General features: G+C 46.5%; 1 protein-coding gene across 1 annotated transcript; it reads right to left on the bottom strand.

Moving 5' to 3' along the window:
- Positions 1-218: 218 nt before the first annotated feature.
- On the bottom strand, positions 219-3,569 carry LOC127313651 (beta-glucuronosyltransferase GlcAT14A-like). The gene is made up of 3 exons (XM_051344131.2): positions 2,961-3,569; positions 1,015-1,090; positions 219-932 (listed from the first exon to the last, which is right to left on the bottom strand). The coding sequence occupies exons 1-3, from the start codon at positions 3,559-3,561 to the stop codon at positions 287-289; spliced, it is 1,323 nt and encodes a 440-aa protein (XP_051200091.1). The 5' UTR covers positions 3,562-3,569; the 3' UTR covers positions 219-286.
- Positions 3,570-22,350: the final 18,781 nt, after the last annotated feature.

The following is a 22,350-nucleotide window of genomic DNA, read 5'->3' as shown; positions in this document are numbered from 1 at the left end:
CTATCTGCTTTTTTTTTTTTTGAGCTTATGCAAGTATATCTGCTGGATGGTATAATTCTGTACTACGGTACTTGACTGCTTCAATGTTACGGGCCAGCGGTCCATCGGCGTCACCAACTTAGGCCCACACTGTACACTGGACGATGCCTGCTTTTTGGTAAGCAGTATTCGTTCCAAGGAATACATCTGCACAACATTCAGATGCGCAGGTGGCCCAATCAGCGAGCGGGTGCAGAGGTGGAAGAAAATCAGTCACATGATCACATTAATTGCACTCAAGTGGTAGCTATTTGCACTGGTCGTTGACGAAGGCCTCAGACCTGACGATCCTGTCCATGAGCCTCCCCAGCCTCTCGGCGCCAGGTCCAGGCTTGAGCACCCAGTCATCGGCACCGGCGGCCGCCGCGGCGCTGCAGTTACCGCTTTGGCCGCACCACCCGCCCGGCACGAACATCCCGGCCGTGGCGTTCTTCCCGCGGCCTAGCAGGAGCTCGGCGTCAATGGCGTCTAGCAGGGGGTCGTCGCGCCCGATCTTGCGCGCGAAGGGCGCGTTGCTACTCACCATGCGGTCCTTGTCGGCGAGGCGGAGCATGGTCGGGTGCTGCCCCGCCGGCTTGCCCCACTGGATGTGGTGCAGGTCGTGGTTGGCGACGGTGGGCACGAAGCGCGGCGTGTTGCAGAGCAGGGTCTGGAAGTAGAACTCCGGGGAGGAGACGAAGTTGGTGTAGTACATGAGGAGCGTTCTGGGCAGGTTGGACTCCCACCCCAACAACAGGTACTCTACGAAGTCGCGCGTCAACGCCATCCACGCCGACCCCGTGTACAGCTTGAACGCCGTCGGCAGCTCCCGCCGCTGCGTCACCGTGAAGATGTCCTGCTTCGTCGACATGTACAGCCCTGGGTCCACGATCAGAGGCCTCCCCCGCACGTTCCTGCATGCGTCCAATAAATCGTCGATCATCAGCTGGTCGATTGATCAATAGAGAAGAATACTGGGTACAAAATAGTACTCACGCCTTCCAGCCCAGTCGGCTGGTATGCTCCATGAAGCTGACGTTCCTCGGCAGCGTCGAGAATACATGCAGAATATCTGTGCATCGCCACGCAGCTTGAATAGTCAGTGTGAAGAAACGAATTCGATTGTTGTATATCAGATAAACGATTAATTAATGATGCGGCTAATTTTTGTTCGACCTAGATTTAACATTTTCAACAACTGTTCAACAAGAAGATTCGGCAGCTACTACAGCCCCTGATTCATCCGCGGAAACCTAGCTTGGGGAATTACTAATTTTATTTCTAATTCAAGGATAATTAGCAATGTACGTGTAACACTCATTTGCAATTGCACACCTATATGAAATTCTCCTATATGAAATTCTCGTATGCACAAATTACAATATGCAAATCCAATGGCGGTCTACCTATAGAACAAATTTAACTCTTGGTTAACTTAGAACTAGCAAAAGGGATTAATTAAACTAGCGAAAGCCGACATGTTGATTTACGATGTGTATTATTATTACACATCATGCTGGGAACATTCGAGTAAGCTAAAATGTATTTAGATTCATTGAACATGCGATGAATATTGAGAGTTGAGTATCGAAGGAAAATGATTAGATTCCCCCGGGGGCTACCACGCTCTGATCCCCCGGGTGCGTGGCCTTCCGATCTCCACGTCCAGAATAATCTGTTCCACTCGTTTTTTCATCACGTGGGTAGGGACCACCTCTGTGAGCTTATCTCCTTACCCGTCGTGAGGTTCACTAGGACGCCGGCCGGAGATCCCGAGCTCGTCCCCCACGCGTTCTCCGTCCCAAACTCCGCGCGCATCCGCAAGGTTTGGCCATGGCGCCGCCGACGGCGACCTCCGATTCCACCTCTCCGGGAGCCCCCGCTCTAGCTCCACTTCGCCGGCCGCCGGTCAACCTCCACAGCGCCGCCTTGTTTCCCCGGGGGGCCTCTGCCGACTTCCAGCAGTCGAGCTCCGCCTGGCTCGCGGACGTGCTCGACGCGGGCCCGCACCCGCTCACCTCCGGCCAGCTCTGGTTTCTCAGCGTCTTCCCCATGGCGCCCTCCTCCATGCCCCACCTTTGCAACGCGGGCCGGCTGCTGCTGCTGCAGCTGCATACGATGGTATGCAGTGCTGTCAGCGGGGAGCGGGGTGCTGCAATTGTACTTTTTTTCTACAAGATTTCCGGTGATGTCTTCTCCGGCGAGTTCGATTTTGCTACAGTACCATGGCGGCGGAGCTGGGATGATCTTGCTACATACTCATGTTTTTTTGCTACAATTAATATGCAATGTTTGCTAAAAAAGCATAAATATTTTGCTACGAAGTTTCCAGCGAGATCTCCCTTGGTGTCCTCGACGAGGTCTAGGTTCTATGGATTTTGCTACATATAAAAAAAAAATTGTCACAACTTTTTTGCTTCTTTGCTACAAAAGCACAATATGTTTGCTATGAGGGTCTTCGGTGAAGTTTTCCGGTGAGTTCTCCGGCGATGTCTCCGACGATATTTATTTTTGCTACAACAACACAATTTTTTGCTACGAGCTCTCCGGCGAGATTCCGGCGAACTCAGACGTTTTCTTTTATTTCATGGGTGAACCGTTTTTTGCTACAAACATATGAATAAAAAAATTTGCTACAATTTATTTGCGGTTTTGCTACATCTGCGTAATATGTTTGCTACGTGGTCTCCGACGAGGTCTCCGGCGAGCCCAGCCTTTTTATTTTATTTTCTGAACGAACCGTTTTTTGCTTCAGTCATTTGCTGCCGGGGTGATATTTTTGCTGCCGGAGATGTTTTTTTGCTACATGCAAATCTAACCGTCAAAATGGTTGATCCGACGGCTGGGGACCCGGGGCTGGGGAATCAGATCCCCCGGGGACGCCCAGCAGTTTCCATCGTAAAATTTGTAGACAGTATGCATGCATTGTACAGTATACGTACCGTCCTGTGTCATGAGCGGGTAGTCGGAAGCGGAGAGGTTGATGAACCAGTCCCACTCGCGGCTGCGGTGGAGGAGCAGGGCGCAGGCATGCAGTGTGTTGGCCACCATGGTCGGGCCGCGGTAGGTCACCATGTTGGAGCGCCGGATCACGTCGACGTTACCGACGCGCTGGAACACGGTGCTGTTATCCACCCTCGCCACCAGCTCCAGCCGGTCCTCCACGCTCGATTCGAGGTCCAGGTGCACCACGTACAGGTTCCGCGGGTGGTAGAGCGCGTGCAGCACCCGCCACAGCCGGTCCAGGTCGCCCTTGGACCCGGAGATCAGGTAGGCTAGCCGCGGCACGTCGGCGCCGGGGGGAGGCGTGGGCGGCGCGGCAAAGCTTGCGCGGGTGGCCGAGACGAAGGTGTAGAAGGAGGCCGAGATGGGGTTCATCGACAGCGAAGACGACACTGCGAGCAGCGTGGCGGCGATGAACAGGAACACGGTGACGGCGGCCGAGATCACCCACCTTCCATTGACCAGCGACGTCACGTCGCTGCCGCCACGCCGGAGCTTGATCGACGGCGACTGGTGCTCGCCCCGGTCGTTGGACTCCATGTCGCCTATTAGTCAATCATGTCATGGCGAACAAGGCACTGGGAAGTATTTCGCGATCTATAGTGTGGAGAAGAGGATTAATAAAGTATATCTTCAGTGGCGCGCGCTGCCGGCAAAGTGGCAACGACCCTGCTAACACGGCCATAACCTCCATTTTTCTTCTTCTTGGCGACGTGAGTAAACGGCCTCCCTTCTCTATACGCGCACATAGCACCCATGACCCATCCTTGCTATGCTCCCGTTGCTTGCATACCTGGCATCCTCGAAAAAGACGTACGGAGTATATTCTTGATGTATGTGGGCCTCTAGTTCTTATACTGTCCCTTAGTGCCATCTGGTAGCATCAAGATTTGTGCTTCGTTTAATGGAAAACAACATTTTTTTTTGCGAATTATGGAGCTTCATTAATCAAGTAACAGGGTTACAATCCTCACCCACAAACACCTTCTTCTTAAACTACTAGCTTTCCTAGCACAACAATGAGCAGCCTCATTGGCAAGTCTACCAACAAACAATAATTTAAAGTTAGCAAAAACCCCTCTAAGCTCCATGATTTCCTTAGGGATACTGGCAATAATTTGCCACCACCCGGGTCTTCAATCAGTTAGATGACCTCTTGTGCGCCAGTTTCTATCTCGACATCTTGGAATCCACGTTCAATAGCTAGTCGTATTCCATCTCTAATAGCTAGCGCTTTCATGATGAGCGGACTAGCCTTATTCTCATAGCACAAGGCTTGCGCCCTGTTAAGAGCTCCCGTGAGATCATGGATCACAAGCCCTGTCGTGCCAGCACCCTCAATTTCAACAAAACTTGCATCAACGTTGATTTTCTGGGTACCTGGACTCGGCATCTAATGGAAAACAACCTTGAGTCACCTCATTTTGTCATCTATCAATCCATCACATTTTTCAGTAGCAAACCCTCTGCTAGGTCGATATTCACTACATCATGTCTTAGAAACGGCAACACTTTGGTGCTAGCATTTTTGCAAATCGCCAGCAAAAGCAAGTTTAAGAGGCACATTTTTTGTTAAGAGCCGTTAATCGTGCTGCAATTCATGGCAGTATGCAAAATTGCCGCTAATGGTGCTCTGATTGACGGGAGTCCACGAAAGTGCCGACAATTCTTTGAACTATTAACGGCATCGCAGTTAACCCCCGGAAAACTGGATCTATAGGGGGCATTTTGTAAGAGTGTCGACGCTTTATACAGAGGTATTGTCCTGCCTGCAAATGTTGTATAATTTTCAATAACCCCTTAGAATTTTTAAGTTATGCATATTAGCTCCTCACCACTCGGGCACAAAATCGAAACTATGTCGTCTCATTTCCCCTAATGTCCACACACAAAAAAGCAACTCCCGTGATCCCGTCCGGTCCCGAGCCTCTTCTCCACAAAAGAGTTATGAAGATACCTGTCTAGGCTAAGTTAAAAGGGTAACCTTGCTAACATCGTTGATCTCATGCATGTTAAAAGTCGGGCTACGGTTGCCGATAGAAAGAGGAACGAGATAAAAGATGGCCGTTCTTCACTCTAATCAAGCATACACGGTTATGAGCCCATGTGGCCAAACTATTCTAGCACTCTCTGTGATCCATGAGCTGTAAACGCTGAAACTAAAAACACTGCAATAAAGAAAGCTATATTTCCCAGTAAGATGATCCAGAGGCTGGGGTTTTCTCCCCATTTCAAAAAAAAAGCAATCCAAAATACTAGCCACACGCTACATCATCTGTCTATTACTTGGATATAATGCTCTTGCTTGCTTGGTATGCATCATATCAGCCGTACCGAGTTAGAATCTTGTGCCCCGTTTTCAAAAATAAAAATGGCACCCAATCGTAAGTCCCTCAAAGTTGGGACGAGACCAGATGGTGGCTTGCAACAAACAAAACACTATCCATACAAGGTGTGAGTATTTTTTCGGGAGGGAAGTTGAAAGGAGCAACCATGATTCCGTCTGAAGAACCAACTAGTGGTTAATTGGTTAGAAGGATAGTGGCACCCTAACCTACCGGAGTTTAAACCCTAGGTTTGATACTTTGGTATCTCATAAAGGGGAAATATTTTTCAGTGTGAGGCGACGTTCCTGTTGACAACAAGACACTTCTCAAAGGTGCTTATAGAGGGGGAGTGTGTGTGCGTGCTTTCATAAGGATAAGTATGTGTAGTATTTATGAGCGTATGCGTTTGTACTGTATTTCAAAAAAATTTTGAATCCGTACGCGCACGTACAACTCGTCCCTGATCCCTTTACACGCTATGCTCTCTCTCACGCGCGCGCTCATTTTTCACGAGAAGACTTTCTTTTTTACGTGTTCACAAGAAAACTTGTTTCGTCAATGATCTCGATCACTACGCTTTCTTTCTCTAACTGAAGGAAGCCGATCTCTTTCTCTGTCTTCGCGTGGCGACTTCAGTTGAGTTATTCTAATCTTCCAAATTATCGTCAACGATTTCAGTTCGTTACTTTCTCTAGCCGAAGGAACTGATTCGGGTATATAATATACGAGTGCATGTGAAATTTACGCAAATAAGGCAAAAAATTATTCGGTCTGTGAATCATTACAGTCCATCAACCAGTACATACAGGCTAGAACTCAGCCGATAAACAATTTTCGGCGTATCTTTTTGGAAAGTGCTGGGCGTCCCCCGGGGGATCTGATTCTCCAGCCCCCGGGTTCCCAGCCGTCGGATCAACCATTTTAACGGTTAGATTTGCATGTAGCAAAAAAAACACCTCCGGTAGCAAAAAATCACCCCGGCAGCAAATGACTGAAGCAAAAAACGGTTCGTTCATGAAATAAAAGAAAAGGTCTGACCTCGCCGGAGCCTCCCCGGGGACTCGCCGGAGACCCCCGTAGCAAACATATGGTACAATTGTAGCAAAATTACAGAAAAATTGTATCAAAAAAATTATAGAAATGTAGCAAAATCGCAGAATATGTATAGCAAAGAAATGATATTGTATCGTAACGCCGGTAGCAAACTAGTAGTCTCAGCCTGCAGAGACATGAAGGAGACCTCGCCTGCAGCAGCGTCGCTAAAAAAGTTGCAGCAACTCCGTGTACCTAAGGTAGCAACACCCAGAACCGCCGGTAGCAACGTCGAACACCTAAGGTAGCAAACCACGCGCACCGCAGGCAGCACCTCCGCCATCGACGCGCAGAAACGGCGCTCAACGGTGGTAGCAACACCGGAGGCCATAGGTAGCAAACCCTGCCTTTGCCGGTAGCAACAATGGAGGCCTAAGACATCAAACTCATGCAGCCATGACGGGCGCTTGTCGCCGACATTAGAGGGAGTCGGGCTGGTGGAGTTGCGCCATGACGATGTCGGCGCAGAGACGAACGAACTCGCGGCGTGCGGCGCCATGGCTGCACCACGCGGCAGCGTGCAGTAGCGCCTGGCTGGGGCACGACATCGAGCTCGTGCGGGAGGCTCCCTGGCCGGCCTCCTCCGCTCAGCGGCGCGGCTGCCTCCTAGAGCGTGGCTGGATCAAGGCGGCTCGGGCACGGCGGCTTGAGTTCCGCCATGGCCGCACCTCGCGGCGGCGGGCGTGGCTGGGGCGCGGCGGCGGGTGGTGGTGGAGGGCCCTACTCTTCGATGGCTCGAGCTCGCGCTGGGTATCCCTCACCGGCAACCTCTGCTCCGCCTCGCTCCATTACTTGCAGAAGAAAGGGGAAGCGAGAGGATAAGGAATTGAACGAGTGGCCAGGAGTCCGTGCTGTCTGGTGGGTCCTCCCTGGAACGCGTGCGGGTATGCGTGGGCGTTACGACCGAGGGACGTGGCACGCTCTCAACGGCGCGATCGAAGGGGATCGTGCGGCGCGCGACCAGGAGGATGCGTTGCTCGCAGCCCCAGCCCCCGGGGGAAGAGAAGCATTTTCCTATCTTTTTACTGTGTACCGTACCAGAAACACGGGGTAAAATACCGAAGGATCCACTAGTCTAGAACGGTTCTTTTAAGGCTTCTGGTCATATATGGGAGGCTTTTTTTTTCATGTGGGATGTGGAAGTTCTCTTAGAGCAAGAACAATAGAAAAGCCATCAACGGGCTATAAGAAAGTGCCATGTCATCTGTAGTTAGCTTATAGCCAATATGTACAATAGTTAGCTATAGAAGTGTGCTACTTTTTATGTAGATGGCCCACATATCACTCTCATAAAGTGTCTAGGAGCACGCGCTGCAGCTGGCTATTATCTTGTAGCCTGCTTCTCTTCTCTCTTCTCTTCTCTCTCATCCAACTCATCAAAACTATATTATTTTAACTTTTATAGTTTGCTGACTGTACCTTATTGTACTTGCTCTTACGTGCCCAACTGCTAAAAAGTGCTTAGATGCTATCCGTCAAAACGAGCATCCGCTCCCTGACCGTCCGATCAAGTGGATTAGGCACATCCCAGCAGGTTCCAACAAAAATCATAGCAACCGCTTCCTGTATCGTTCCCCACGACCCTCCTCCCCATCGAGCTTGCCTCCGGCTAGGCAACCGCCGCCGTCCGGCCGCACGCCGCCGGATCTTGACTCGTGCGTCGCGCCGTCGTAGGCTTCCTTCATCGCTGTGCTCTGTGGGCTTCCGCCGCCATGCTCCGAGGGCGCCCGCCGCCGCGCCCAACTGCGTTTCTGTTGCCCCCCTCCCCCCGATGCAGCTTCACGCGCTGCTCCTCGCCTGCCAGGCAACCGCCGCCGTCTGGCCGCGTGCCGCCATAAGCGTCCTTCGCCTCTCTGTGGGATTTCACCGCCGTGCTCCGAGGGCGTCCGCCACCGCGCCCATGTGCGCTTCCGTCGCCGCCGCCCCGATGCAGCTCCACGCGCAGCTCCCTGCTACGGCCCAGATTCTCCGCTCGGCTCTCGCCTCTGGTAGACCCGTGCGCGGTGCCTCAGTCAGCCGTTGCGAGCCACAACTCTCCCGCGGCTGTAAGAATTTTCGTCTCTCTTCGCCACGAGCTGTGTGTACTAGCCGCAGGCGACGGCCAATAGACCTCCTGATGTGCCCCGTATCTGCTTCTAAGACCGTCCACTGAAGCTTGTGTTAGTTGCACCGTGCTGCTGCCGGTGGATGCGCACGCCCTGCCACCACCGCTCTTGCTACTGTATCGCTAGGCTAAAGAAACTGAGAAGAGAGATAATTTTGTGAATACAGAGATAAGATAGGAGCAGAAGCTAAAATTAGAACGTTCTATTGGAAAAATCACTCGTTTTAGTGCAAAAATCTTAGGAATAGCTCATTGATTGTTGTATCTTTGTAGTTCTTAAGAAACAATCGCTCGTTTTACTGTTGTATGATGTATTTTCTCCAGCGGCAAGTGACTTTTTAGTCCCAAATTACATTTTTTTCGATTGGGTTGTAGTTCGACCAATCAAAGTTGCATGTTGAATATGTCAAGTCGCATTTACTACAGTAAACTTTTATTTCAAATATGTGCTAAGTTGCATTTACTAAATTGTATTCTTTCACTGGTATTATTGGTTTCATGAATGACCTAAGTTGTATTTTGCACATAATAATTTATTTACTCGCACATTTGTTAAGTCGTGTTTACTGCTGTGAAGACAACAAATTTGTTTGTCTTCACACATGTGGCAAGTTGTGTTTATTCATCATGGAGCTCGAATGGGCTGCGACGTATTCTACAGTGGAAATCTCTTTGTTCTCTTGCCGGTGGTCGCTTGATTGAGCTATTGCCGCCAGAGGTGTGAAGGCGGAGGCCGCCGCAAAGGAAACTAGAGCGGCATGTGGTGGCGTCGCGATTACACGAAGAGATGGCGGGTCGGGCCATCGGGGTGTTGACGTCGGGATAAAGGCCAACACATGTGATAAGGTTTTTTTTTGTCAGCGGTATTTACTGGTTCCATATTTTAGAAAAGTTGTTTTACCACAAAATAAATTGATTTTCACGCAATTTCGCTAAAGTATTTTTTCTCAACAATAGTTGTTGCTTCAGAATGTGATAAGTTCTATATCCCTAACTCTAAATTTCCTACCACTACACGAGAGTGACAAAAACTTGCTTTAAGTGACAACAACTATAGCGTACACCAAATGCAACTTAGTGGGAGATATGACTGCAAATAAAGCACCACCTGCAACAAGTTGCTTTTTATTCCAAGTTGAATCCATTTACCAACTGAGATGTAGCTGAAACAAGCAAAGTTCGGGCCGTATGGGGGTGTACGATAAATTGATTCTTCACATTTGTGCTAAGTCGATTTTTTCCGGCAGTATTTTTGGTAGCATAGGCAAACTAAGTTGTATTTTATACGCAATAAATCGTTCACTAACATATTTTCTAACTCGTGTTTTAAAGAAGTTAATTGTTATTACACACATGTGCTAAGTTGCATACCCACTATTGCTCAATTTTATACTCATTAGTGTTAGATTGCATACCCACTAGTATTAAGTTGTATACTCATTAGAGTTAAGTTGCATACTTACTAGTATTAAGTTGCATACCTTCTATTGCGAAGTTTCATGCCGATTATTGCTAAGTTGTATCCCGTAGTGCTTAGTTGCACATTCATTATTGCTAAGATGCATACCGTATAGTGCTAAGTTTTATACCCACAATTGCTAAGTTGTGTACTTCTAATGCAAAGTTGCGTATCCCATATGTGAAGTTGCATCTCGCCTACTTTGCCTACAATGGGATGGCTACCACTACATTGAAGTTGCATCTCACGTAACAACACGCCTAAGTTTCCTACCGCTAGCTTGGCTCCATTATCATGAATTCATCGTGTCTAAGTTACCTGCTACTAGTACTAAATCAGCTAGCATCATTATTTGTATAAATGGCGTACCATTATCCTGAAGTTGCATTTCGATGTACCAAAACTGCAAACTGTTTGATATGAAGATTTCCATCGCTACTAAGTTGTGTACATCGAAAATCAAGTTACTAACGTACTAGAAAGTATGATTGGCAACCAGTAGAGCAAAGTTGATGTCCCAATACTAGTGTTGATGACAATTATTGCTAAGCGAGTATCATAGAAACTAAGTTGGCACAAAATATATAAAAAAAGTACTGTAACCAACTCTTTGCATGCCTTTAAAGAGTGCGTAATAGCTCACTGATCGAGCGCCCTTGCGCTGAAGATGAACGGGGCTAAGCGATCTGCCGAAGCTGTGGGATGTCAAAATGCATCGGTAGGGGAGCGTTCCGCCTTAGAGGGAAGCAACCGCGAAAGCGGGGGTCGATGAAGCGGAAGCGAGAATGTCGGCTTGAGTAACGAAAACATTGGTGAGAATCCAATGCCCCGAAAACCCAAGGTTTCCTCCGCAGGGTTCGTCCACGGAGGGTGAGTCAGGGCCTAAGATCAGGCCGAAAGGCGTAGTCGATGGACAACAGGTCAATATTCCTGTACTACCCCTTGTTGGTACGGAGGGACGGAGGAGGCTAGGTTAGCCGAAAGGTTGCTTCGCCATAATACTAGAGTTGATTTTCCATAACTGAGTTGGTTTTTTAAAAAAACTTTGTTCACTGGTGGAAAAACAGGCTTCCGTCCAGCCCCATAAGTCGCGAAGCTATAGGAACCGCGACTAATGGGACCTTTAGTCGCGGTTCGGGAGGCGAACCGCGACCAAAGGCCTGGGCCCAGGGCGCTCGGTGGCCAGCTGGTGCACGTGAGGGGCTTTAGTCGCGGTTGGCCAGGCCAACCGCGACTAAAGACCTTCGGGCACCTTTAGTCCCAGTTTGCCAGGCCAACCGCGACTAAAGCCCCTCCCCTATATATACCCATCCAGCAGCCAACACTTAGCCATTTGGAGCCATTCTCTTCACAAACTTCACAAGTGGGTGTTAGGTTTGCTTTTGGTTCCTCTTATGCACATAAGGTGTTTGATGAAATGCCCCAAGAGCATGAAACAAACATGATATGAAGTGTTGGAGCCACACTTGAGCTTTCTCATTTATTTTTTCCTCCTCGATCGCGGTTAGCAACTTAAACCTTTGATGTGTCATTGATAAAATATGCATGTGTGTAGTTCATTGTTTAATTTATATTGTTTGTAGCTAGTTAGTTTAACAAATGCATGATGGTTAATTATATATTTTATATTATAATAATGCAGATGAATCGGCAATGGATGTACGGTAACCGACTCTCCGGCGAGTTCACTATGGGTTTGAAAGATTTCCTCGTAGTGGCTAATGCGAACAAGCGGGGGGGGGGGGGGGTTGTTATCTGTCCATGTGTTAACTGTAAGAATCAGAAGGGTTACTCTTCCTCAAGAGATGTTCACATGCACCTGCTTCGGCACGGTTTCATGCCAAGCTATAATTGTTGGACCAAGCATGGAGAAAGAGGGGTTATAATGGAAGAAGATGAAGAAGGGGATGATTTCATCGATGAAAGCTATCTTGATCATTTCGGTGATACTTTCATGGAGGATGCTGAAGGTGAAGGGGAAGGTGAAGAAGAGGCACGTGATGATCCCGTTGATGATCTTGGTCGGACCATTGCTGATGCACGGAGACGCTGTGAAACTGAAAAGGAGAGGGAGAATTTGGATCGCATGTTAGAGGATCACAGAAAGGCGCTGTACCCCGGATGCGATGATGGTCTGAAAAAGCTGGGCTGCACACTGGATTTGCTGAAATGGAAGGCACAGGCAGGTGTAGCTGACTCGGCATTTGAAAACTTGCTGAAAATGTTGAAGAATATGTTTCCAAAGAATAACGAGTTGCCCACCAAAGACGTACGAAGCAAAGAAGGTTGTCTGCCCTCTAGGTTTAGAGGTTCTGAAGATACATGCATGCATCAACGACTGCATCCTCTACCGCGGTGAATACGAGAATTTGAATGAATGCCCGGTATGCACTGCATTGCGTTATAAGATCAGAGGCGATGACCCTGGTGACGATGTTGAGGGCTAGAAACCCAGGAAGAGGGTTCCCGCCAAGGTGATGTGGTATGCTCCTATAATACCATGGTTGAAACGTCTGTTCAGGAACAAAGAGCATGCCAAGTTGTTGCGATGGCACAAAGAGGACCGTAAGTCGGACGGGGAGTTGAGACACCCCGCAGATGGAACGCAATGGAGACAGATCGATAGAGAGTTCAAAGATTTTGCAGCTGACGCAAGGAACATAAGATTTGGTCTAAGTACGGATGGCATGAATCCTTTTGTCGAGCAGAGCTCCAGCCATAGCACCTGGCCCGTGACTCTATGCATCTACAACCTTCCTCCTTGGTTGTGCATGAAGCGGAAGTTCATTATGATGCCAGTGCTCATCCAAGGTCCGAAACATCCCGGCAACGACATCGATGTGTACCTAAGGCCATTAGTTGATGAACTTTTACAGCTGTGGGGCAGACCTGGTGTCCGTGTGTGGGATGAGCACAAAGAAGAGGAATTTGACCTACGAGCGTTGCTTTTCGTAACCATCAACGATTGGCCTGCTCTTAGTAACCTTTCGGGACTGTCAAATAAGGGATACAATGCATGCACGCACTGCTTACATGAGACTGAAAGTGTACATTTGCCAAATTGTAAGAAGAACGTGTACCTTGGGCATCGTCGATTTCTTCCGAAAATTCATCCAGTAAGAAAGAAAGGTAAGCATTACAACGGCAAGGCAGATCACCGGCCGAAGCCTGCGGAACGCACTGGTGCTGAGGTATTTGATATGGTCAAGGATTTGAAAGTCATCTTTGGAAAGGGTCCTGGCGGACAATCAGTTCCGAAGGGAGCTGACGGGCACGCAGCCATGTGGAAGAAGAAATCTATATTCTGGGAGCTATAATATTGGAAAGTCCTAGATGTCCGCTCTGCAATCGACGTGATGCACGTTACGAAGAATATTTGCGTGAACCTCCTGAGCTTCTTGGGCGTGTATGGGAAGACAAATGATACAAAGGAAGCACAGCAGGACCAGCAACGTTTGAAAGACCCTGATGACCGGCATCCGGAATGGTTTCAAGGTCGTGCCAGCTACGCTCTGACCAAAGAAGTGAAGGTGATCTTTTTTGACTGCCGATGCAGTATGAAGGTCCCGTCTGGATTCTCGTCCAATATAAAGGGAATAATAAACATGGCGGAGAAAAAGTTCCAAAACCTGAAGTCTCACGACTGCCACGTGATTATGACGCAATTGCTTCCGATTGCTTTGAGGGGGCTCCTGCCGGAAAATGTTCGAGTAGCCATTGTGAAGCTATGTGCATTCCTCAATGCAATCTCTCAGAAGGTAATCAATCCAGAAGTTCTACCACGGTTACAGAACGATGTGGTCCAATGTCTTGTCAGTTTCGAGTTGGTGTTCTCGCCATCCTTCTTCAATATTATGACGCACCTCCTGGTTCACCTAGTCGAAGAGATTTCCATTCTCGGTCCTGTATTTCTACACAATATGTTCCCCTTCGAGAGGTTCATGGGAGTATTAAAGAAATATGTTCGTAACCGTGCTAGGCCAGAAGGAAGCATCGCCAAGGGCTATGGAAATGAGGAGGTAATTGAGTTTTGTGTTGACTTTGTTCCTGACCTTAAGCCGATTGGTCTTCCTCGATCGTGGCACGAGGGGAGACTAAGTGGAAAAGGCACGATCGGAAGGAAATCAACGATATGTATGGACGGCCATTCTCTGACTGAAGCACACCACACAGTTCTGACCAATTCCAGCTTGGTGGCTTCGTACTTTGAGAAACACAAGAATATTTTACGCTCGGACAACCCGGGGAAGCCTGAATCCTTGATTAGGAAGGCCCACATGGAGACTTTCGGCAGTTGGTTGAGAAAACATTTAATGAATGACGATCATGTTGTAGATCAGTTGTACATGTTGGCCAAGACACCATCTTCGACTATAACGACTTTCCAAGGGTACGAGATAAATGGGAATACATTTTACACGATCGCCCAAGATAAAAAGAGCACCAACCAAAACAGTGGTGTCCGCTTTGATGCAGCAACCGAGAATGGGCAAAAGGTCACATATTATGGTTACATAGAGGAGATATGGGAACTTGACTATGGACCTTCCTTTAAGGTCCCTTTGTTCCGGTGCAAATGGTTCAAGCTAACAGGAGGTGGGGTAAAGGTGGACCAGCAATACGGAATGACAATGGTGGATTTCAACAATCTTGGTTACCTTGACGAACCATTCGTCCTAGCGAAAGATGTCGCTCAGGTTTTCTATGTCAAGGACATGAGTAGCAAACCGAGGAAACGGAAAGATAAGAAAACGATCAGTACATCATGCGATGATCCAAAGCGCCACATTGTTCTTTCAGGGAAAAGAAACATCGTGGGAGTGGAGGACAAGACAGACATGTCAGAAGATTATAATATGTTTGCTGAAATTCCGCCCTTCAAAGTGAACACCGACCCAAGCATTAAGTTAAATGATGAGGATGCTCCATGGATACGGCACAATCGTAAGCAAGCAGGGACACAAGGAAAGAAATGATGTGTAATAATTTATTGTACCAAACTTTGTTGAATGGATCATGTGAATTATATTACCCGTGATGTGTTTGGTGTCCATTTTCGAATGATTCAATTGACTCGAGATAGCACTGATGATACATGAAATTTGGAGTGATTCAGTCATACTCCTTCCTAGGCGTATAATATGCATACTCGTAGTCTTCATAGCCGCCGCCGTTGTACTGGTAGTCGTCGCCTTCTAAGTTGTCACCGTCGTCGTCGCTGCTGTCGTCGCTGTCGTCGGGCGGCGCTCGTGGCTCGAACTGAGGGTAGCGCAGGCGGGGGATATCGCCGGCCGTGATGTAGTCCATGACGCTCTGCAGAGTCCGGCCGTACCACCATAGCCGACGGCCGGCCTCGTGGAAGTTCCCAGGAGGCAGACCGTCATCCTCATACCTGGCGAGCGCCCTCTCACGCCGATTGATGAAGAAGGCGTCCCAAGTATGCTGGTTATCGGGATGCCAGCGGGGATTCATCCGCTGCTCCGGCGTGAGGTCGAGGTAGTAGTGGTTCGTGATGGCCGCCCGGCGCGCAGTACCCTGAGGGACGGGAGGGACCGGCACGCCGCCGGCGCTTAGGCTCCAGCCGGCGGGGACGCGGTAGCCCGGTGGGCAAGGGTAGTTCGAGGCGCAAAGCTCCTCCACCTGCTGGTAGGTTAGAGTGGGTGCGGTGGAAGCCATGAGAGAGTGATGAGAGATTGTAGAGATGTGATAATGCTGGCCAAACCGGGCTACATATATGTAGTGACAAATGGCGGGAAAAATGGGAGCGGGAAGACAGGAGGCGGGAAGAAAGTGGCGGGAAGAAAGAGGCGGGAAGAAATTGGCGGGAAGAAAGAGGCGGGAAGACAGGGAAGAAATGGCGGGAAGACGAGGCGGGAAGAGGGGGTCGGCGGAAAGACAGAGGCGGGAAGAGGGGGCCAACGAGAAGACAAAGGCGGCCGAGAAGAACTGGTGGGAAGAGGGAGGCGGAAAGATTTCTATTTTTAAGATTTTTAATTGAATTAGTTTTATTTTTCTTAATTTTTTGATATATTATTTGTATTTTTAATATTTTGAATTGAATTAGTTTTATTTTTATGAATTTTTTGATGTATTATTTGTATTTTTAAAATTTTGAATTGAATTAGTTTTATTTTTCTGAATTTATTGATGTATTATTTGTATTTTTCAGATTTTGAAATGAATTAGTTTTATTTTTCTGAATTTTTTGATATATTATCTGGATTTTTAAAATTTTGAAAAAGAAAAGCATATTGAAAAAATACCTTTAGTCGCGGTTGGCCTCGCCACCCGCGACTAAAGGGTATTTCCCGCGGGAAACGAAATTCGGGCGAAAAAACCCTTTAGTCGCGGTTGGTGTGGCCAACCGCGACTAAAGGGGTATTTAGTCGCGGTTGGCCACACCAACCGCGACTAAAGGGGGTTCCCTATATATTCCCGCGGCGCGAACCGCCGCGCCACAGTCTCTTCTTCTCCGTCAGTTTTCTTCGAATTCGTCTCTGCGCCGCTCGTCGTCGCCGCTCGTCTTCGCCGCCGCTCGTCGTCGCCGCGCTCGTCTTCGCCGCCGTCGTCGTCTCGCCACCGGAAGCCGCCCGTAGCGTCGTCGCCGCGCCCCCGTACACGCCGTGCCCGCCGTCGACAGCAGCGCACGCGCGGGCGCCGCCGGCCGCCACCACACACTGCCGCGCCGCCGCCACCACACGGGACGAGAGCGAGAGGAGCGGGACTGCCGCGCGCGCGCGATTACACGATCGAGAGGAGGGGCCGGGGCCGTGGCCACCGCCGCGCGCCGCCGGCCGCCGCCGCCGCTGTAATATCCTAGGTAATGGGGTTACAAAAATAGAGGAAACAGATGTGTGCATTGCATTCATGCATAGAAAATCTGGGAAATTTTCGCGCTTTAAAGTAAAACAGTCACAGTAACTGAAGTTTCACTTGACCTTGGTGGAATTGAAGTAGCTCATCAAGTCAAGCGCTATAAACCTCAATGTGACTTTGTTAAAACATTGTTTTGGGTAGAGATGATTTGATCTAAGGGGTTAGATCAAATGGAATTAAAATCAACACAACAACACTTGAATCAATGATCAATTGTTTGATCTCATAACAGATCATAATAAGGTAATCCTTGTCATAACATATGAACACCAATTCAATTGCAAACCAAGTAACAATAAAATGGAGAAACCATTCTTCACTTATCTTTTCCATGTCTTAAACTAATCCATGATCCTACCATGAACCTCATGGTATTCATTCTACTTTAATCTTGGAAACAAGACAAAGAGATCCAACTAAGAAATATATATCCTTCTCTATTCCAAATAGTTAAGAATCAAACCTAGAGAGGTGAGAGTTCTATTATAATTATTAGAGAAGCATTAACAAACCTTGAGTTAAACCTTGGATATGCATCCAAGTATTCAAATCATCATCTTTAAGAGAAACCCTAGGTTAGTATTGAAGTCCTTCCCAAGTGAGAGAGCCCATTCATATCAATGTAAGCTTTACCTATTTCAGAATAAAGGACAACCTTTGAACTATAGTATTGGGAGGTAAACCATTTCATCTTGGAGTGATGGGATAACCAAATACTAAGTGGAATAAGACTATATCCATGAATTAGGGAAATAAGGTTTGGACCAATCCAACTAAGTTAGACAATTGAATCCTTAGCTTAGCTACCTAAATAAATATTAGGAGTACACCATAAATCCTAGAATAACTATTCCTATATGAGAGAACTCAAGTTATGGTGTTACACTCAAGTTAATGAGGCAACACTTGGACTTGGGAAAGAGAATTATCCATATACCCAGATGATTATATCATCATTCCCTGGAAAGAACCCTAAGAATTATCTCGTGCAATCTCCTGGGATATAAACTATAGAGGCCATCATAATAGCTCATCCTAGAAGATAAAATTAGAAATACTATACCCTAGTTGATCAAGACAATATTTGACCATGGAAGTGAGAACACCATTTAATGAGAGATCATTAGGAAGCCAAACTTTGATCATTATAAACTGAGTGATGATCATAAACCCTAAGGACTTGAGGTAGAGATATTAAGAACAGGTGGATCATGCCTAATCCATGACCATGCTTTGGGAGAAATAGGAGAATAATCCAAATGCTAACACTTATATGATTAGTAGATATTATTCACCACATGAAATCATGGGGAGATCACTAATAAGCAATCCTAGACTTATATCCAAACCTTAACTTGTGATTCACTTGGTGATCATAAGTAGAATCCTACTACATTTATATTCCACCTATTCCCCAATTAAAGAACATCAGGAAACCTTAGAGAAAAACTCCATAATTAATATGGTGAGAAACCATCCATCCATATGACCAAAGTTAACTATAAAAAGAACTACAACAACTTTAGTTACTTTAACAATAGATTAAGGATGTAATAGAAATCTATTGATACAAGATAAAACCAATTCTCAAATCCTTAGTAATTAGGGAAGCACATGAAATAGTAAGCAAGTAACCACCTTATCATGATTAGGGGAGATTAAACCCTAGCACATGCAATATGGTGTCATCTCATATCTACAACCTAGCATTATATCTCAACCCTAGTTTGTGCATCACATGGGGATTGCTAGTATAATCCTAAAACCATGCTTAAGCTCAGATATGAGCAAGGGAACTATTTAACCAACTCTGAAATGAAACAAGATAGCAAATTAACATATCTCACAAGCCATGCCTATGTGGGTGCAACTAACTAGTGTTTCAATATAAATAGAAGTCTCATGAGAGAAATGAGATCCACCTTAACCATATTAAACTAAGGGTTTAAAAGATGACAATAATACTTTAAAATAACCTTAAACAATTCTCCAAATCAATAACCACCATGAGCACATGAAATAATGTTATGAGATCATATGCTCAAATAAGAAACTTGATATTAAGCTATGCCTTGTAAATTGTTTAATGCAATGTAACAAAAGATAAATATAAAAAATTAACTATCAATAGGTACTTAGAAGAACCTCTTGAGAAATAGTTTGGATTACCTAAATTTATATTGGCAATTAGGACTATATAATTGCCCATTTTCAATCTCTATTAACATTTAATAAACAAGGGTGTCACTACACATATGAAATATTTTAAAGATCTTATATTTACAATAGTATCTTTGTAAACTCCAAAGGGATTCACACATTTAAAATCCTGCAAAACAAAAGGGAAATGCAAACCAGAACTAAATAGAAAATACAAAACAGAAAATAAATAAACAGAAAATAAGAGAGAAAAGAGGCTTACCTGGCCGCAGCAGCTCAGCTGCCGAGCCCAACACCCAGCCCAGCACCAGAGCCCAGGAGCAGCCCAACACTTGGCCCAGACCATCACCAAACCGCAGCCCACGATACCCCTTCGCTAAAAAAAACAACGGGAGGGGGTCATTGATGGCGTGTAACTCACACGTTCGTTGGGAACCCCAAGAGGAAGGTATGATGCGCACAGCAGCAAGTTTTCCCTCAGAAAGAAACCAAGGTTTATCGAACCAGGAGGAGCCAAGAAGCACGTTGAAGGTTGATGGCGGCGGGATGTAGTGCGGCGCAACACCAGGGATTCTGGCGCCAATGTGGAACCTGCACAACACAACCAAAGTACTTTGCCCCAACGAAACAGTGAGGTTGTCAATCTCACCGGCTTGCTGTAACAAAGGATTAACCGTATTGTGTGGAAGATGATTGTTTGCAGAAAACAGTAAAACAAGTATTGCAGTAGATTGTATTTCAGTAAAGAGAATTGGACCGGGGTCCACAGTTCACTAGAGGTGTCTCTCCCATAAGATAAACAGCATGTTGGGTGAACAAATTACAGTTGGGCAATTGACAAATAAAGAGAGCATGACAATGCACATACATATCATGATGAGTATAGTGAGATTTAATTGGGCATTACGACAAAGTACATAGACCGCCATCCAACTGCATCTATGCCTAAAAAGTCCACCTTCAGGTTATCATCCGAACCCCCTCCAGTATTAAGTTGCAAAGCAACAGACAATTGCATTAAGTATGGTGCGTAATGTAATCAACAACTACATCCTTAGACATAGCATCAATGTTTTATCCCTAGTGGCAACAGCACAACACAACCTTAGAACTTTCTCATCCTTTGTCCCGGTGTCAATGCAGGCATGAACCCACTATCGAGCATAAATACTCCCTCTTGGAGTTACAAGCATCTACTTGGCCAGAGCATCTACTAGCAACGGAGAGCATGCAAGATCATAAACAACACATAGATATAACTTTGATAATCAACATAACAAGTATTCTCTATTCATCGGATCCCAACAAACGCAACATATAGAATTACATATAGATGATCTTGATCATGTTAGGCAGCTCACAAGATCCGACAATGATAGCACAATGGGGAGAAGACAACCATCTAGCTACTGCTATGGACCCATAGTCCAGGGGTAGACTACTCACACATCACTCCGGAGGCGACCATGGCGGCGTAGAGTCCTCCGGGAGATGAATCCCCTCTCCGGCAGGGTGCCGGAGGCGATCTCCTGGATCCCCCGAGATGGGATCGGCGGCGGCGGCGTCTCAGTAAGGTTTTCCGTATCGTGGCTCTCGGTACTGGGGGTTTCGTCACGGAGGCTATTTGTAGGCGGAAGAGCAGGTCAGGATGGGGCACGAGGGGCCCACACCTTAGGTCGGCGCGGCCAGGGCTTGGGCCGCGCCGCCCTATGGTGTCGCCACCTCGTGGCCCCACTTCGTCTCCTCTTCGGACTTCTGGAAGCTTCGTGGCAAAATAGGACCCTGGGCGTTGATTTCGTCCAATTCCGAGAATATTTCGTTACTAAGATTTCTGAAACCAAAAACAGCAGAAAACAGCAACTGGCACTTCGGCATCTTGTTAATAGGTTAGTTCCAGAAAATGCACGAATATGATATAAAGTGTGCATAAAACATGTAGATAACATCAATAATGTGGCATGGAACATAAGAAATTATCGATACGTCGGAGACGTATCAGCATCCCCAAGCTTAGTTCTGCTCGTCCCGAGCAGGTAAAACGATAACACAGATAATTTCTGGAGTGACATGCCATCATAACCTTGATCATACTATTTGTAAAGCATATGTAGTGAATGCAGCGATCAAATCAATATATATGACATGAGTAAACAAGTGAATCATAAAGCAAAGACTTTTCATGAATAGCACTTCAAGACAAGCATCAATAAGTCTTGCATAAGAGTTAACTCATAAAGCAATAATTCAAAGTAAAGGCATTGAAGCAACACAAAAGAAGATTAAGTTTCAGCGGTTGCTTTCAACTTGTAACATGTATATCTCATGGATATTGTCAACATAGAGTAATATAATAAGTGCAATATGCAAATATGTAGGAATCAATGCACAGTTCACACAAGTGTTTGCTTCTTGAGGTGGAGAGAAATAGGTGAACTGACTCAACATAAAAGTAAAAGAATGGTCCTCATAGAGGAAAAGCATCGATTGCTATATTTTTGCTAGAGCTTTGATTTTGAAAACATGAAACAATTTGTCAACGGTAGTAATAAAGCATATGTATCATGTAAATTATATCTTACAAGTTGCAAGCCTCATGCATAGTGTACTAATAGTGTCCGCACCTTGTCCTAATTAGCTTGGACTACCGGATCATCACAATGCACATGTTTTGACCAAGTGTCACAATGGGGTACCTCTATGCCGCCTGTACAAAGGTCTAAGGAGAAAGCTCGCATTGGATTTCTCGCTATTGATTATTCTTCAACTTAGACATCCATACCGGGACAACATAGACAACAGATAATGGACTCCTCTTTTATGCATAAGCATGTAACAACAATTAATAATTTTCTCATTTGAGATTGAGGATATATGTCCAAAACTGAAACTTCCACCATGGATCATGGCTTTAGTTAGCGGCCCAATGTTCTTCTCTAACAATATGCATGCTTAACCATAAGGTGGTAGATCCCTCTTACTTCAGACAAGACGAACATGCATAGCAACTCACATGAAATTCAACAATGAATAGTTGATGGCGTCCCCAGTGAACATGGTTATCGCACAACAAGCAACTTAATAAGAGATAAAGTGCATAATTACATATTCAATACCACAATAGTTTTTAAGCTATTTGTCCCATGAGCTATATATTGCAAGGCGAATGATGGAGTTTTAAAGGTAGCACTCAAGCAATTTACTTTGGAATCGCGGAAAATACCATGTAGTAGGTAGGTATGGTGGACACAAATGGCATAGTGGTTGGCTCAAGTATTTTGGATGCATGAGAAGTATTCCCTCTCGATACAAGG

The sequence above is a fragment of the Lolium perenne genome, chromosome 7 (assembly GCF_019359855.2).
Source record: "Lolium perenne isolate Kyuss_39 chromosome 7, Kyuss_2.0, whole genome shotgun sequence".
NCBI lineage: Eukaryota > Viridiplantae > Streptophyta > Magnoliopsida > Poales > Poaceae > Lolium > Lolium perenne.
The sequence above is the reverse complement of the archived record's forward strand: the minus strand, read 5'-3'. Positions and strand labels throughout refer to the sequence as shown.